The 18,370-nt window shown below is 56.8% G+C and overlaps 1 protein-coding gene across 1 annotated transcript; it reads left to right on the top strand.

Annotated features, from left to right (window-relative positions):
* Positions 1–1,661: 1,661 nt before the first annotated feature.
* Positions 1,662–18,155, top strand: LCN15 (lipocalin 15). The gene is made up of 8 exons (XM_039507033.1): positions 1,662–1,684; positions 6,793–6,929; positions 10,998–11,137; positions 13,197–13,267; positions 14,537–14,647; positions 15,897–15,998; positions 16,211–16,232; positions 17,999–18,155. Exons 1-8 carry the CDS (start codon positions 1,666–1,668, stop codon positions 18,003–18,005), a joined length of 609 nt encoding a protein of 202 aa, XP_039362967.1. The 5' UTR covers positions 1,662–1,665; the 3' UTR covers positions 18,006–18,155.
* The last annotated feature ends 215 nt before the right edge of the window (positions 18,156–18,370 follow it).

The raw sequence follows: 18,370 nt of genomic DNA on the forward strand, positions 1-18,370 counted from the left end.
TCAAGACAGGGGCAGTCTCGAGAGGTCAGATGAGCCAGGGAGATTTCCACCCTATGGATTTGAAATCTCCCCACAACAGCTCAGTGGAGTTTGGGATCCTGGCATCCAAATCCCAGCCCTGACTCAGCCTCACACCCCAGCCCCAAGCTCCAGCCAAGCCCAAGTCTAGTGAGGAGTAAGATGTGGGCAGTGCTCAGCAAAGGTGGGGCTAGGAGTACAGGCTGAGCCAGTCTTGTCTGGGCAAACCTCGGCCCTTCTCTGTGTAAATACGGGGCTGACGACTGTGACACCTCTTGGGGATACTGATTCCCTCAAGCCACATTATCCCTCATCTCCCTCTGTTGTGGGTTCTGGTCTCTCCCCCAGGAGGGGGCCGCGCTGCAGATTCAGACCCGCTGCTCCCACCCACCAGTCCTGTTCTTAACCTTGCCCCTGTGCGAAATGGGTTCCTGGGCCAGAGCGATATCCCCCTCATCAGAACTCATGAGGCGCCAAGCCACACGCTGAGCTGAGCTGGCCGCCGAGAGGCAGAAGATGCAAAGCCCCTGCTTCGATCAGTGAGGTCTACAGAAGCCTCCAGCAGTGCCTCGCTGGGGAAGAGTTTGGCTGTCAGTGTTCCTGTTGCTTCCACTCCTTCCTGTGGGATGACTGGTCAGCAGCCTGGCTGGGTCTCAGGCCAGTCCTAGTGAGGAGGTGTCCATCTCACAGATGGTCCCAGCTGTGACCAATGTCCTGCTTACTCAGACCTGTGAGCTTTGCCCATCACCAGCCAAAGGAACTGGACAGCAATGCAGGGATAATCTTTTCTCCACATGGCATGAGCTTAGCTTCCACATTGCAAGCTGATCAACAGCCCGTGTTCCGTATCCCTGTGCTGAGACCAAACCCTGCAGCTTTGAAATCCTCTTCCTTCCTCCCTTCAGGGAGAAAGGATGGTCCAGGCTTGGGGTGTTGGCCTGCAAACTATGAGCCTGGGGTTTGAAGCCTCCCTCCACCACAGACTCCCTGCTCTACGCGCCTCGTCAGGAAGGGTCTTGAGGGACACCTCTCTTTAGAGAGCAACAGAGAGTCCTGTGGCACCTTATAGACTAACAGACGTATTGGAGCATGAGCTTTCGTGGGTGAATCCCCACCTCGTCGGATGCATGTGAGGTGGAGCCTGGCAGTTGCCAGACTTCACCCCCCAGGAACAGGCTTGTATTGGCCCTGCAGTGCAAAGGGTGATTGGGACTAGGTCTCCCTTCTCGCAGGGACTAACTCAACACAGAGCTCTTCCCTGGGCGCGGGAGGGCGGGGGACTTGGCACTTACACCGCATGGTTCCATCCAAGGGGCTCAAAGCACCTTACCCAGTAGGGTAGGTGTCATCATCCTCATTTCATTAGATGGGAAACTGAGGCACGGAGAGGTGAAATGACTCACTCCAGGTCACCCATGGCATCTATAGCACAGCTGGGAATAGAATCCAAGCCTCCCACCGCCTAGTCCTGTGCCTGAGTCAGCAGGCCACCATTTATGAAACACTGTTCATCCAAAGATGCCCTGGGTTTGGGAAAGGGGTTGAAAGCTGGTTGGCCACACAGCCCAGAACCACAGCCACTGCTGGGGTAGCAGGCAGCAGTGTGCACCAGCTGAGCCAGAATGTTAACAATGCACCTTTCCCTTGATGCTCCAGGAGGAGTGGGGTAAGTGACACAATCCCTTTGCTTGATTTCCTACACCGGCTAGAAGTGGTGACAGCCTCTGCACTGGTTCAGTATGGACTTGGAGAGAAGAATACTGAGGCACCGGCATCACTTCTGATTGCAGCCTGGGTCGCCTTTGCCTGTCTCCCACTCACGTGCTGCCCGGGCCTGGCTTAGCTCTCGATCTCCCAGCCTTGGGGGTGCGGCTGTGGGTCGCAGAACATTGTCTATGCCATGGAGTGAATAGATGAGCTGGATGTAGCTCGCCGGAGATGTGGCCTGGGGCAGAGAGCTGGCCTGAGGTGGTGGTTTAGATACAAGTCGGGATTAGTTTCCAGTCTAATCTAGCCTAACCCTTCTCTCTGAGGAATGGGGAGAGTTCTGGGTTTCGCAGCCCCCCCCCCCAGTCTGTCCCATGGGCGTATGGTGGCAGCAGCTGTGATCTTGTAACTCACTGGTGGACATTCGCAGGTCCCCTGGGAGCTGTTCCAACTCCTGCTATGGCCAGTTGGCTTCTTAGCTCAAGCTGTAGGCACTCAAGAAGTCCCCAGTTCAATCCTTGGTGTGGCAGCCAAGATGGCAAACACCAGCACAGCACCTGCCTCAGAAGCCCTGTTTCCACGACGACACTGACCTGTTGATACCACTACCCTTGACGTGGCACTGAAAATGGTTTGAGTGCAGGTGTATCCTGCACAACCCCCTTCTATCGCCCAGCCCGCACAATCCAGTTCTCTAGCAGACGCCAGCAGAGACAGGGCAGCTGAGACAAAGCTGAACACGTGGCCCTGCGTGTGACAGGGAGAAGGATGGTCAGATCAGCCCTAGGCCTGGCCTGACCTCAGAGCCTCCTGTGTTCACAATGGATGCTGAGACCCACTGGTGAATGCCAGGGCGCTGGACACTTCTAGGGGCCCCTCACCATGGCATCGGGTGCCTCACAATCTCCTCCCCCCACCCTGGGGAGGCAGGGCCGTGCTTTCCTCACTGCAGGAGCCTTTCCTCAGCAATCCCAGCGCTGCCTTGGAAATACGGATGGGGGTTTTCCAGCTACTCTCAGCTTGGCCATGCCCCTTGTTTCTTTAACAGAATGAGCTGGTGAGTCTCGCATCCCCTTGGCTTTCCTAAAGCCCATGGGTGAGACCCTCACCCCTCTGCCAGCCCCTTACGCCAGGTCAAGGGGCCCCGAGAGCCCCACTTTGTGTGGGGTGAAGAAGTCCCGTGGTGCAGGCTCTGAGGGCTACCTCGCATGCCTTGGTGTAGGGGGCACGCCAGGGGTGCGGCACAGCCCACAGGACTGTGGCCATTTCAGGCAGCTCCGTACTCAATGGGCTACCCAGTGTTCTTGTGTTTCTCTGCGACTCCATCTGGTGATGAAATGGCGCTTTGGCTGGCACTGCCTCCTGAGGCGCATAGATCTCTGCATATGGGACCGCCGCCCAGAGCGGTTCCAAGCTGAGCCAAGGGTTCACTGGGGGTGGGGGTGGGGGACAGGATTTTGTTTCAGTGACAGTGGAACAGAATGGGCCAAATTCAGCCTCAGCATAGGTGGACTCAGCACCATTGCAGTCACTGGCAGTGGCAAGCATTGAAAGGAGGCAGAAACTGGCCTGATCTACCATCAAAGGATAAAAACAGCAAAATCAGGACAATGTCAGAGAGAGGGTCGGGAAAGCACTGCCAGGCCCAGATGGACCTGCCTCCTAGGACAGCTCTGGGCTCTAGATGCTTAAACCAAGATTCAACCTTTGCAGACAGGTAGTAAGTGTGGCCCCAGCCAGCGCGAGCTCTTTGCTGTGGGGCTGTGTCGCTGGATCAGAGCTCGGGTTAGTGGGCGAGAGCACAGCTGGGAGACCTCGGAAAGGCACTTAGCCATTTGCAGCTCTGCAGTTGCTGGCATGCAGGGAATCAGAAGCCAGGTGCGAAAGCTCCTCTCATTGAAATGGCAGCTTCCCCACTAGCTGTGAAGTGTGTTTTCTCCCCTCCCACTCCAGTGAAATAGAAATTCCTCTTTGGCCTGAGAGACCGTGGCCCCCAACCCTCCGTTCTCGGCAGAGGGCTCTGTCATCGTGGCTCACGAGCGAGAACCTACCTGAGGGCAGGCGGCTGGGCACAAACCCCAAACTGGTTGCGAGTTCTATACTTAGTTTTTTACCAACCATCTCTTAAGTGTAAACTCCTCAGGCACTACAACAGCCGTAGCGTGGAGCCACAGACCATCCCCTCGGTTACTCCGATCTGTCGCACCCCCCAGGGGAGCCTGCCTTTGTGATAGATGGGCCCTTACACTAAAACCAACAACAATATTCAGCTTACTTCCAGTCCCAGCTACTTACCCCAGAACACTTGCACCTTGGATCTCACATCAAAGACAACACTTATAGCCAGTCCTGTAAGAAATGATTTAAAAATGTATTAACTAGGACAAGGAAATGAAAGTTATTTACAAAGTTAAAGCGGGGAAACATACAGACACACAGGAGTTACAATGTTAAGTTTCAAAAGATAATAGAAGCTTCTGTAATAAGCAAGCTTTATATGTCCCTTAGGGCTAATCCAGGCTAAACACTGGGGAGCTCTTACTTATGCCAGGAAAACCTTGCCCTCGAGAGTCCAAGCAGCACAGAGATACGATTTCTCCTTGTCAGGGATTTTTATTCCCTTTCTCTCTTCTCTGAACTTCCAGCTCAGCTGTTGGGAGGAAGTCACTTCCACGTCTCCTCTTCATGGGGAAAGCAATCAACAAAGTCTTTTATGCTCTGATGTTCCATAACAGTTTCTCTGGTATTGACGGGTCTTCTCTGCACCTTCTGTTGTAGGTCAGCATTTCACACTAATTAATGTCTCTCCTGTCTGGTGCTTTCCACCACTACAGAGGCTTCTACCACAAATGCTCAAATATTACCTCACAGCACAGGACACAGATGTTAGAAATGAGATTAATGCTGGCAGCAACTCACAAGCACCCAATAAAGACTAAACACACAGCTTGGTTTTTATATTGGTAATACCTATTTTAACAATATTAACACACAGACAGGGCCGTCCTTACCCATACACAAAGTACACTGCTGCGTTGGGCACCAGGAAATTAGGGGCACCAAATTGCCCCAGATTTCCTGGTGCCCTACACAGCTGCATGCTGCTCCAGCGGCCAGCCCAATCTCCTGCCCCCCTCCACCCCTTCCCCAAAGCCCTCGCCCCTGCTCCACACCCACTGAGCAACATCCTAGGGGACTGCAGCAGGGGTCGAGCCCACTCTGCACTCACCGGGTGGCGGGAAGTGGAGTGACCCAGCCCCAGCCCGCTACGCTATGCTGGCTCCCAGCCGTGCTGCTGGTGAGTGCTGGTGGCTGATTCCCCCCATTCACCAAGCCTGCTCCTGCCCCCACATGGAGGCCTGAGGCCAGCTGCATAGGGCACCAAAATGTCTAAGGACGGCCCTGCACACAGATGAGCCTGACTCAGTCCAGCTAGGCATTTGTCAATTTCCAAGTAAGGCATGGGGACCTTGGCATAAATTGGCACCTGGTTTGCCAGCAGCACAGGCTCCCTGCAGGGATTCCACCTGCTCTCCTGGGCACTGGCACGTTCCTTGCCTCCTCCGCTGTCATCACCCTGCCAGCTGCTGCCTCTTGGTTCCCCTTAAATGTTGGGGAGAACAGCTAAGTCCCCAACCAGGGCTAGAGCTGGGCTCATAATCAAGTGAGAGTTATTTGTTGGGCAGATCTCAGCCCACTCTGAGTTTGCAAATTTTTACTGGGCAGGCCGGGAATGCCCAGAGCTACCCAGGGGACGGGGGGGGGGCAAATGGCCCCAGGCCCCGGGCCCCGCAGGGGCCCCCATGAGAATACGGTATTCTATAGTATTGCAACTTTTTTTTATGAAAGGGGCCCCCGAAATTGCTTTGCCCCAGGCCCCCTGAATCCTCTGGGCAGGCCGGGAATGCCCTGCTAGTGCCTGCAGGCCTGATTTATGTTTGCTAGCTGGGTGCATAGCTGTGCATTGGGGAGCTCAGGCAGCATATTCTTCCCTTGCCAGCTCTGCTTATCTTATCAAGAGGTCTCATGATTTTTAGTGTCTTTTTTCAAGCCCCAAATCCTGGAATGAGGGAATTACAGGAAACTCTCGCTTTCAGTAAAAAAACCAGCACGTTTTGAGCCCTCTGGCAGTGAAATGCTTGTAACTGTGATGTGAGTGCTCCCACAAAGGTCCCAAGCCTGGAAGGCAAAGGAAAAGAGCCCAGCGGTTACTGCTTTCAAAACATCTTATGATTGTTAAGCTGCTCCCATGGTTCTGGGAGCCCTGAGTTGTGATTTTTGAATGTCTGGGGCTGGCCACACAGATGGCACAGAGTGCCCAGTGCTAACAGTGACTCAGTGAACTCGAAGTTACCTCCCGTGACGCTCACTTCAAACAGATGGGGGTCCTGCCCATGGACGTGCTGGCTGGGCAGCCAGCTGGAAGCCCATGCCCTGGGGATGCAAATACAGCCTACTCAGAGTGTTCCCTCTACTGGCGATTGGGCCATATAAGGTTGGAGCTCGCTACGGCTTTGGCTATGAGAGCAGAGTCTTTTAGCTCAGGCAGTGCAGAGTGAAGCTTGTAGAGCCTAGAGGTCGGAGGTTCCATTCTAGCTGCTGAGGGTCCAGGCTAACCCCAGTGCTATCAAGTGACCGAGTCTGACTGAGTGACCAGCTCTGTCTGCTCCGAGAAGGGGAACAACAGAGACTGATTTACACATACACACCTGGAGACAAAGGGTTCTGTGTTGCTTCCTATTTCAGTGGGACTTAAGCCAACTCAGAATCCTAATGCTCCGCTGTCCAACCTGCTAGCTCAGGAGCTAACGAGCCTTTTCTTCACTGGGGCTCTCGGAGAACACGTTTTTCAGCCGTGGCTCAGCAATTAGACAAACCAGCTAATGCTGTCACCTGATACCCCCAATTGTTATCTCACGCTGCTGTTGCACAACCTGTTATGTAAAGGGTGGGCTGGGCTGGGTGGTTAATTGTGGCTGGCGCCCTGGCTCCCGGTGGGCCCTTTGCAGAGGGATATAAAGTCCGGTGCCCCCTGGGAGCTGGCGCATACCTTCCAGTACTCCCCAGGTTCGCCGTCCATGCAGAGAAGTGAGGGGACAGTCGTGAAGATGACGGCCATGCTGCTGAGCCTTACGCTGGCTCTGCTCGGTGCATTCCAGGCCCGGGCTGAGGTCCCCGTGCAGCCAGACTTCGATGCTGCCAAGGTAACACCCAACAGGCCTTGGTGGCAGAGTGAATGTTCACTCTCACGCTGCGAGGGGCTCCCTCTTCTGTGACTGGGATAGGCAAAGAGCCATGGAGCAGGCTTCCCCAGGCAGTCTGGGCTCACAGGCTGCTCCGCCAAGATACCTCAGTAATGGCCTGCAGCACCTCTGCTGTTGCAGCCTGGGACCTCCAGTCCCTCCTCCCACAGCCCCAAGCCTGATCGGCAGCACCTCCCTGCTGGCCCAGGCAAGCTCCCCCGGGTGCTCTGGGCATGCAGCTCCATGCCACTCCAATCCTGGGGGCTCCTGCAGCTTTGCCCATGGGCCAAATCCTGAGCTCTTGACTCCAGGCAAACCCCTTTGATTGCAGTCTCTTTCCCAGGCAAGCACTGAGTAAAAACTTAGTACGGATCTCTGGATTTGGCCTCCTGTTGTTCCTGTCCCACCCCCCAACTCTGCCAGGGCAGGGCAGGGCAGGGCTGGGCACCAGCAGGGCTAGTCCATTCCAAGCCTGGCTCTCCAGGGGCACCATTAGGAGAACACATTGCCCCAGTATGATGCTGCCTCGACTCTCTGGAGCTGGGGGGAGGATAGAGACACACCCAGGCAGTGTCCAGCCCCTCCCTCCCCCCAGGCAAGGTCTCCCCTTCCTCCTGTGCGAGCCCCGTAAAGGGTGAGTTGATACACACTGAACCCCAACCCACCCCTGGCCCAGCAAACTCGGAGGGAGCAGCTGCTCCAGCTCTTGTGTCCTCGCGCTTCTTCTCAATCAAACATTAAAGCTTCTTTCTGCACCACTTAAGCAGGGGGCAAAATGCTTCAGGGAGAGGAGTGACGCAGCCAAGGCCTGGTTGTAGCCCAGTAGGGTGTGAGGCCTTTCGCCTCTGGGGCAGGGGTTCGAGTCTGCGCCAGTGTAGTTGTCCCTGGAAGTCTGAGGACTGTGGAGAGTGGGCTGGTCCATCTCCCCAGTGGTCAGACCCAGCAGCTGCAGGGGGATACCCCTGGTGGGCCTCACCCACGGGGAGGCTTCACACTCCTTCCAGCTTCGCTTCCCAAATAAGGGGGGGATTTGAGCAAAAGAGCAGAGAATAGCTGGGGCTCTCCGGAGCTGCCGCCTCGCAGGTCAGCCCACTTGTGGGAGTGGATGGCTCACCCCGAGCCAGCTGGTTTACTAGGGATGCTAGCTTGAGTCGGAGCCTCTGACTGTGCTTTGTAGAGTCCTTGGCCAGACCCTGCTCTCCGCTGGCACCTGCACTGTCACTCGGCTGAGTCCTGTAGACAGGGCCGGCTCTGGTTTGCTTGCAGCCCCAAGCAAAAACAATTTTGGCTGCCGCCCACCCCAGCCCTGGGCTCTTACCCCACCCACACCCCCGGCCGCCCCTGCCCTGGGCTCCCCACCCCATCCCACCCGCACCCCTGCTGCCCCTGCCATGGGCTCTCCCACCCCATCCCACCTGCACTCCCTGCCGCCCCTGCCCTGGGCTCCCCACCCCATCCCACCTGCACCCCTGCCGCCCCTGCCATGGGCTCCCCACCCCATCCCACCCGCACTCCCTGCTGCCCCTGCCATGGGCTCTCCCCACCCCATCCCACCTGCACCCCTGCCGCCCCTGCCCTGGGCTCCCCACCCCATCCCACCCGCACCCCTGCCACCCCAGCCCTGGGGTCCCCACCCCATCCCACCCGCACCCCCTGCCGCCCCAGCCCTGGGCTCCCCCCATCCCACCCGCACCCCTGCTGCCCCAGCCCTGGGCTCCCCACCCGCACCCCCTGCCGCCCCTGCCCTGGGCTCCCCACCCCATCCCACCCGCACCCCTGCCACCCCTGCCCTGGGCTCCCCACCCTATCCCACCCGCACCCCCTGCCGCCCCTGCCCTGGGCTACCCCACCCCTGACGCTCCAGCTCTGGGTTCCCCACCCCATCCCACCCGCACCCCCTGCCGCCCCTGCCCTGGGCTCCCCCCTCACCTCCAGCCGGTCCGGCGCTGGCAGGGTCGGGGTAAGCAGCAGGACTCCTCCAGCCAGGGCTCCCGCCTCCAGGACCAGCTGGGACCCGGGAGGGCAGAGCCAGGAGACCGCCCCAGCAGGGGGCTGAGGAGCTGGGCCAGGGTAGCCCCAGAGGGAGCAGAGCCCCGGAGAACGGGAGTGAGCCCCGCACGGCAGTGCTCCGTCCTCTATGGCCCCGCTGATGCTGATGCTTCTGGCCGCCCTGCTGCAGTCCCTGGGCGGCTCAGTCCGCTTCGCCCAGCCCCGGCTGCGGTGCTGGGGGGGTGGCCGCCCTGCGGTACCTGCAGGCGGCTCCGTGTGCCCACGGGGCAGCCCCCAGCCCGAGTGTCCCCGTCTCAGAGCCTGCCCGGCCCAGCCACAAGGTGTGGGCGCTGCTCCCCCACGGCGCGAACCGCAGCGGCCCCAGGGCCCCCCCATGCACGACGCGCTGCTGCTGCCAGGGCCGGCTCTAGGCTTTTGCCACTGGAATTAAAAAAAAATAAAATAAAGGATGGCTGGAATGCCGCCCCTGGAAATGTGCCACCCCAAGCACGCGCTTGGTTTGCTGGTGCCTAGAGCCGGCCCTGCCTATAGAGTAACTGAGCTCCCAGGCTGGGCCCCAGCACTTGCATGCCTTGGGGGAGCTGCTGCCCTGCACCCCTGTGCAAAGCGCCAGCACACAGCCGAGGCTCTAATTCACCTCTGGCCTCCCTCCCAAACAGCACTGCCAAGCCAGCTGGAGTGGCTCCTGCCCATGCCCATGGGTGCCAGCCTAGGGCAGACTGGTTAGAAGCAGGGCACAAACCCCAGCCTGGGTGTATGTTCTATGATTAGATTTCACTCACCAAATATCAAGTGTGAACTGCTCAGGCACTATAACTGCTGCAGCACGGAGTCAGACAGTCCCCTTGGGCACGCTGGTCTAGCTTGCCTTTGTCAGATAGTCCCTTACACCAAAGTTCACAACAATAGGCAGCTACGCCCAGACCCAAAGGACCAGTCACTCACCCCAGGTCAATTGCACCCCAGATCTCTAACCAAAGCCAAGGCTTGTCACCGAGCATATAACAAACTAACTAAATTCTAACATTCAAAAACCAGTAGGAGAACACTTCAGTCTCCCCAGACACTCAATTACAGACCTAAAAGTGGCAATTCTTCAACAAAAAAAACTTCAAAATCCAACGAGAAACTGCAGAACTGGAATTAATTTGCAAACTGGACACCATCAAATTAGGCCTGAATAAAGACTAGGAGTGGATGGGTCACTACAAAAACTAATTTCCCTCTGCTGATACTCACATCTTCTTGTCAGCTGTTTGAAATGGGCCACCTTGGTTGCATTGGCCTCATTAGCACTACAAAAGTGATTTTCCCTCCCTTGATATTCACCCTTCTTGGCAACTGTCGAGAATAGGCCACTTCCACCTTAATTGAATTGGCTCATTAGCACTGACCCCCCCACTTGGTAAGGCAACTCCCATCTTTTCATGTGCTGTGCATTTATACCTGCCTACTATATTTTCCACTCTATGCATCTGATGAAGTGGGTTTTTACCCACAAAAGCTTAAGCCCAAATAAATTTGTTAGTCTCTAAGGTGCCACAAGGACCCCTCATTGTTTTTGCTGATACAGATTAACACGGCTACTCCTCTGAAACCTGTACTTTGTGTCTGTTACCCAGGAGCAAACACTTGAAATACAGGTGCATAGTCAATATTCATAACTTCAGATACAAAAATGATACATGCAAATAGGATAATCATATTCAGCAAACCATAACTTTTCCATTGACACCTCCCATGACATGTTTTGTAGAAGATGCATCATAATTATATCATAATCCTATCACTGTGGTGGGTATGGGGTGCAGAGTGTCGCAGGGATGCTGCAGCTGACCTGTGTATTGTGCTTTGGAAGATAAGAGCTGTCACAATGAGTAACAAACAGCAGTAAGGTTCTGGGTGCCGTTCCTGGGCACAGGCTCCCGGCTGGTCCAGCACACTGAGCTGAGGGCTGCGGCTGGCAGGACGGGGTGGCGATCTCTTTTCCAAGCTCTCATCCAGAACACTATGCTGCAGTTCTCAGGGATGTGGCACATCATGGCAGCGGTGTCGAACTGCCCAATCTTCCAGAAAATGAAGGACTTGATGAAGACATCTGCAGCCATCGTTACCGTCACGCCAGAGGACAATCTGCATTTCAAAATTGGCTACCCCTTGTAAGTGATCTTAGCATGCTGGCCTGGCCTGGGCCTGCCTGTCTCCTCCTACTGGCCATGCCCAGTAACTACAGTGGTTGGCAGCATCTGCAGAGCATTTCTTCTAGCTCAGCAGTTCCCAAACTGTGGGTGGGGACCCCAAAGTCATGACTTCATTTTAATGGGGTCACCAGGGCCAGCATTAGACTTGCTGGGACCCGGGGCTGAAGTTGAAGCCTGAGTTGAGCCCTCACCTGGGGCGACGGGGCTCGATCTGTGGCCCCTTCTCTCCCCACCTGGGGCGACGGGGCTTGGGCTCTGCCCGCCCCATGCCCCCTCCCCACCCCCCGTCATATAGTAACTTTGCTGTAAGAAGGAGGTTGCGGTGCAGTTTGAGAACCCTGCTTTCTAGCTCCATGGCAGAGGACTGTGGTGCTGAAGTTACCATGTGCTCTCCTCACTGGGCACCATGGGTCACTCCATGTGTACCCAGGGCCGGTGCAAGGATATTTCGCGCCCTAGGCAAAACTTCCACCTTGCGCCCTCCCCACCCCACACCCCTGCCCTGAGGTGCCCCCCCCCCGCGGCAGCTCCCCCACTCCGCCCTGAGGCACCCCCCTTACGGCAGCTCCCCACCTCCCACCCTGAGGCACCCCCCTGCTCCATCTCACCCCTGCTCCGCACATGAGCGCCAATCAGCTTAGGCGCTGCAAGCCTGGGAGGCAGGAGAAGTGAAGGAGCCACGGTGTGCTCGGGGAGGAGGCGGGGCAAGGGTGAGCTGGGGTGGGGATTTCCCCTGTGTGCTGCCCCCCTCCCCTTGCTGCAGGCAGCCCTCCCCGCGCTCCCCTACCCAGCTCCCTCTGCCTAAATGCCGGCTGCCGCGGTTGCTGCCGAAGAAAATGGCGCCCCCCAAATGCCTGCGTCCTAGGCGACCGCCTAGGTCACCTAAATGGTTGCACCAGCCCTGTGTGTACCACCAGTTCCCATGGGACATGGCCACAGCGGGATTCTTCTGCCAGCGAACAGGAATTTGGACAGTAAAATTCCACAAATGAAAATCTCCACTAAATTTCCCTGCACCCCTCTGGTCAGGACGGGCTCATCCACCCACCCACCCTGGCAACGCCACGTCCTCTCCCCCAGCTAGGACAAGCTTACATCCCCCCCAGCAATGCCACATCCACTCCCCACATCCGGGATGGTCTCATGCCCACCCCCAGCGATGCCATGTCCCCTCCCCCGCTGGGACAGGCTCATGCCCACCCCCAGCGATGCCATGTCCCCTCCCCCCCTGGGACAGGCTCATGCCCACCCCCAGCGATGCCATGTCCCCTCCCCCCGCTGGGATAGGCTCATGCCCACCCCCAGCGATGCCATGTCCCCTCCCCCTGCTGGGACAGGCTCATGCCCACCCCCAGCACTGCCATGTCCCCTCCCCCGCTGGGACAGGCTCATGCCCACCCCCAGCACTGCCCTGTCCCCTCCCCCGCTGGGACAGGCTCATGCCCACCCCCAGCGATGCCATGTCCCCGCCCCCCGCGGGGACAGGCTCATGCCCACCCCCAGCGGTGCCATGTCCCCTCCCCCGCTGGGACAGGCTCATGCCCACCCCCAGCAGTGCCATGTCCCCTCCCCCCGCTGGGACAGGCTCATGCCCACCCCCAGCGATGCCATGTCCCCTCCCCCCGCTGGGATAGGCTCATGCCCACCCCCAGCGATGCCATGTCCCCTCCCCCTGCTGGGACAGGCTCATGCCCACCCCCAGCACTGCCATGTCCCCTCCCCCGCTGGGACAGGCTCATGGCCACCCCCAGCACTGCCATGTCCTCCCCGCTGGGACAGGCTCATGCCCACCCCCAGCACTGCCATGTCCCCTCCCCCGCTGGGACAGGCTCATGCCCACCCCCAGCGGTGCCATGTCCCCTCCCCCGCTGGGACAGGCTCATGCCCACCCCCAGCGGTGCCATGTCCCCTCCCCAGGTCAGGAGGGGCTCACTCCTCACCCAGGTGATGCCAGGTGGTCTGGATGTCTCACATTCTGGTTTAACATGAGCTTGTTTTGTCATTTGTTGTTTTTCAGGCCAGACGGATGTAAGAAAGTGGAGCTGGTCTTTGAGAAGACTGGGCAGCTGGGTCACTACACCAATTCGCGTACGTCCTGGGTGGCTGGTGCGCTCCACGCTGGCCAGCACAGGGGCAGGGGGCTCATGGCTCAGTCACATGCCTTTGCTGCTTATCAGTCATATATTTTCAAAGAGCTCCTGGGTCAATTGCCAAGGGCCAAATGGTGCCCGGAGCCGGTGCCATGGTTTGGGCATGACACGCAGCTGCACTGCCTTAGGGGAAGCTATGGCGGAGCTATACTGTAGGGCGAAGCAATCCTGCCCGAGCTCCCCAGCATCCAGGGGAGCGCCCCTTGAAGGGGCCACAATGAGGACTCTATGGCTGACCCTGAGAGAGAGGTGAGCAACAGGACTCCCTCCCACCTCCGTGCTCTGCCTCCCCACCAGAGATGCCAGTGCTGGGGACGTCAGCCCCAGCAACCCCTTTGCTTCCAGCTGGTGGTTATCGCCTCAGTGTTGTTTATCTGAGCCGGACCCATCACCTGACGAGAGGTGAAGTTCTCAAGATGAGTCATGTTGTCATTACTGAGTGTGTAAAGGGTGTATGTGCAACTGCATGCTGAGCTTGCACACCCAGTTACCACAACCGTGTGTGCAAATTAGAGCCGTGCCAAGGCAAATGACCAGAACCAGCCATTTGCAGAAGGTTCCCTGATCTGTGCCTTCAGTCCTAGCACCTGCACAGGCAAACTGCACACCTGGTCACATGCTTCTGTTCAAAGCCCGTCTAGCCGTTTGCAGCAGCAGGGCCAGAGGATCTTTTTGGATCAGGTTGGCCTGAGCCAATGGGAGCAGCAGCCATAAGACACAACTGTGATCTCCTTGGTTTCAGCACATGCCAACCAGCCCAGGTGAGGTGGGACAAACTGGCACTGGCAGGGCTGGCCGGTGGAACGTGCCCCCTCTGAGTTCCCATGGGGTTTGAGGTTTATTGGGACTATGTGGGGATACTCCCACGTAGCCATTGCCCAAGCTCTGACCCAAAATACCGCAGGAAAAAGCCATGTGCAAAGCACTAGCACCCACACCAATAATATTTAGCCTTTATGTGGCTGTTTTCTGCAGTAGGTTTGAGAGTGCTTTACAGAGGAGGTGGGTATCAGTATCCCTCTTTGACACATGGGGGAACCGAGGCACACATAGACTTGCCCAGCAGCAGACCCAGGTCTTCTGAGCCCCAGTCCAGCTCTCTCCCCTAGGCCACACTGCCCCTCTCGCAGCTGTTGGGTGGTAGCTGGGGAAGAAAGGGAGGATCTGACACTGCAGTATCTGGCCATCACCTGGTTTCTGTCTACAGAGATGGGCAAGCAGGACATGCGTGTGGTGGCGACGGACTACACCAACTACGCCATCGTGTACACCTTCAAGGACGACGACGGGAAGAGCAGCACCACCCTGCAGCTCTACAGTAGGTGATGGGAGACAGGGACGTGGCCCACACACTGCAGGAGGAAACAACACTGAGCTGAGGCGGGATTGGTGAAGCTCCCAGCAGCTGAGCTGTCCCCCGACACCTGGCCGAGGCAGGATTCCTGGCCTCTCTGTCCAGCATCACAACTCAAGCATCTGCACTAAGTTGCCTGTCTGAGTAAAGCCCTGGCCCCTGCAGAGGCGTCCGTGTATTTTACCGTGTGAGCTCAGCTGGGAGACCTGGGTTTGCCCATCACTGGGGCTATTAGCCTGTTCCGCGGACCTTGGGCAATGGCTGGACCAGACAGCGAACCCTGCCCCAAGGCCCACTCATGGGGCAAGCAAAAACCGCTAGTTTAGAGCAGAGGTGGCTGTTGAGCAGAGAGAAGCAAACTGACCAAACCCTTGGGACAGGGGTAGCTTTAGTTCTGGTCACAAGTGACCCATGAGCAGCTTACGAGTTTTCCAGCTGTATTTGCTGCTTGAAATTGGCTGATGAACCATTTCCATGGAGAGTCCTTGGTCTGCCTTTTGCATGAGCAGTGTGTTGTGTTCAGTATTCAGAAAGGTACCCAGCACCTATGGTGACTTCAGCTCCTCAAGTGATGGGGCTAGCTAGATGGGGGAGTATGGAGATAGAGAACGGAGCCATGTTGGCTAGCTTCGACTGGATACCAGCCACACTGATTTATTTCTGTTCTGGGCTGAAGGGAACTTGGAAATGTTCCTGTGACTATTTTCTAATAGTTGCTGTTTTGTAAACATTGGTGCCAGCAAACTCTTTCCCTAGACGATTCCTGAGCGCCAGTCCTGAGGGCACAGTGGCATTGCCACACCCCAAGGGCATGCTGACACAACCCAAGCAAAGGGAAGAGTTTTAACCAACAGCCATGTTTCAGTGGCGCCAGCTCTCACTAACTGCCGGGTGAATGCTGGAAACCACGGAGATCCTGTAACAGGTCTGTTTGTTGGCAGCATGGCCCAGCATGCAGGGTTTCACTGTCCAGTACATCAAAGCTTCGACTATTCAAGGGTCCAGAACACATTCCTCTCTCCAACCATCTAGCTGATCCTATATTCACACAACTGCCTCTCCATCCGTCTCATTCCCTCACTCTCCTGGCATATGGTCTGTCATCATTTCATCAGTCCTCGGTTTGTCCATCCAGCTGCAAAGGAACCATGTCATGTGCTTTCACAAGGGTTGAGCTGGGGAGATTTGCTTTAATTCTGATCTCTGGATGCAGGTAGAATCCAGGAGGTGAACCCCGAGGCCATGAAGACATTCAAGGAGCTCTACCCACCCATGGGCCTCACCGATGACATGCTGGTCGTCCTCCCCAAGTCAGGTAAATGCCACCGGGCACCGAATTCATTTATACCTGCACTGTCAGGCTTGGACTCTATTCAGCTGCACTGCTCACAAAACAGTGACCTGCCGGGGCTCGGGTCCTTCTGCCTATGGAGTTTGGTAGTTCCAATATTTTTCTTAGCTGACTAGAGGCTCAGGAAGCTGCAGGGTGATTCTGCAACACTCACACCTCTCTCTTTCTTTTGACAGATGAATGTGTCAAGGCCCTCAGGTGAGTTGATTGGCTACTCTGCCAGGGTTCCTGCGGTGGGTTCGGGCTGGTCTCTGCACTGAACAGGGTCTGCTTCACATGCAGAACTCCATGCATGTTACTGAGAAGCACACGGGCTGGTCCTCTGCCCATCAGTGAGCCTTCACTTTACATCAGCTCTCTCTGTGCCAGAGGCACCCAGGCAAGCTGGGTGGAAAAGGGGCCAGGGGTAGGGAGGGAGATGTTCTGCTGAAAAATGCACATTTTTGGCAAAACATTCTGACAGGCCACTGCAGTGTCTCATGGGAGTTGTAGTTTGGGTGTCTCATGACCCCACTGTATTCTACAGCCTGGGCTCCCCGGTTGGTCTGCATCTCCCATGATGCACCACAGTCTTTCCTCTCAGTCAAGAGAGGCTGTGCATCATGGGAGATGAAGTCCAGCATGGGCGATGGGTGGGAGAGGCCCGGAGGGTCACACGACCCTCCTCAAACACTGGGGAGGGGCCAGCAACCAGCGGGGCCGAGCTGGAAGGGAAGAGGCAGGGCCAGAGCATTTCCTCTTCTGGCCATGCTGCCGGGCTGCTGCACTCTCCCATGCTGCCTGGCGGGGACACCAAGTAACATGGGATGGGGAAGGGACGGAATGGGGAAAGCATGGGGGCCCCAGGATGGGGGTGGGGTGGGGAGGAGTCATGTAGGGGTGTCACATGGTGAGGCCATGTGCCCCCCCTTTGGCTTGTACCCCCTTTGTATCTCTCCCCACTAGTCGCCACCAGCAGGGGTACCCAGCTCAAAGTGGAGAATAGGTACATGAGGCACCTGGACTACAACTCCCGTGAGGCACAGCGTCAGCATTTCTGAATTGAAAGTTTTGATTTTCATGCAAAAAGTGGAAATTTCCACACAAAGGCAGGCTTTTTTGGTGGGGGGGGGCGGATTTTGTTTAATCAAAAGCTGAATTTTACATCAGAAACAGTTCTGATGAATAATTTTGGAAGCCCCTAATGCCCAAACTTCCTAGCCACCCTCCTCCCAGGCCCATTGATAGGGCCTACCAAATTCATGGCCATGAAAAATGCATCACAGACCATGAAATCTGGTCCCCGCCCGCCATGAAATCGAGTCTATTGTGTTCTATACAGATTTCATGCGGGGGAGACCAGTGTTTCTCAAACTGGGGGTTCTGACCCAAAAGGGAGTTTCAGGGGGGGCACAAGGTTATTTTAGGAGGAGTCGCGGTATTGCCACCCTGACTTCTGCGCTGCCTTCCGAGTGGGACGGCCAGAGAGTGGTGGCTGCTGACTGAGGGCCCAGCTCTGCAGGCAGCACCACAGCAGTAACAGTGGCAATAGCACACCAGGCCATGCTGACTTCTGCACCGCTGCTGGCCATGGCTCTGCCTTCAGCTCCAGCTGCCCAGCTCTGAAGGCAGCGCTGCCTCCAGCAGCGGCGCAGAAGTCAGGGTAGCAAACCGCAACCCTCGCTGCTATAATCTTGCGACCCCCCACGACTCTTTTGGGTCAGGACCCCTGCAATTACAACACTGTGAAATTTCAGATTTAAATAGCCAAAGGCAGAGGGGTGTAATTGGGATCCATTGACCCCAGGGCCAAAATGCCTGTGCTGGTCACTGGTGACTGCGGATTGGCACCACTGCACCTGTGATGTGAGTGTCTCAGCTAACCAGCACCTGGGGATTTCTCAGCTGGGCTAACGAACCCTGGTGCCAGCTCTGCGCCTGCCTGTCCATCCCATGACCAGTCTTCATCTGTTACTGTCTTACAGCAGTTAAGAAGGACCCATCAGCTGCAGCTCCTCCAGCTCCAACTGATGGCAGAAGCGTCAATGTTCCAGAAATCCAGGCTGCTGCTTCGTCCCTCACCCTTCTCCCCTCCTCTGCGGTGATTTGCTCTGTCTTGCTGCACTTGTGGTCTGGGCTCTGCTGGACTCGCTGCTTCACGAGGGGTTTTCTCCTCTCCCTGCTAAATAAAGATTCAGAAGCTGCCCCCAGAGCTTGGAGTGTTTGTCTGGGGACCTCGTGGGAAGCCCTGGAGTCTGCACTGGGTTCTAGACCCCAAGGATAATTCTCCATACTAGGGGAGTGACCTTTAAAGGGGCCTCTTCCCCCCCCCCCCTCCACAAGGCAGCCTTTGGACA

The sequence above is a fragment of the Mauremys reevesii genome, linkage group 19, assembly GCF_016161935.1.
Source record: "Mauremys reevesii isolate NIE-2019 linkage group 19, ASM1616193v1, whole genome shotgun sequence".
NCBI lineage: Eukaryota > Metazoa > Chordata > Testudines > Geoemydidae > Mauremys > Mauremys reevesii.

Excerpts from the sequence above, each read along its gene's own strand:
- LCN15 (XM_039507033.1), top strand. Across the intron at positions 11,138-13,196 it reads TTCAAAATTGGCTACCCCTT|GCCAGACGGATGTAAGAAAG; the intron begins GTAAGTGATCTT and ends GTTGTTTTTCAG. Across the intron at positions 14,648-15,896 it reads CACCACCCTGCAGCTCTACA|GTAGAATCCAGGAGGTGAAC; the intron begins GTAGGTGATGGG and ends CTCTGGATGCAG.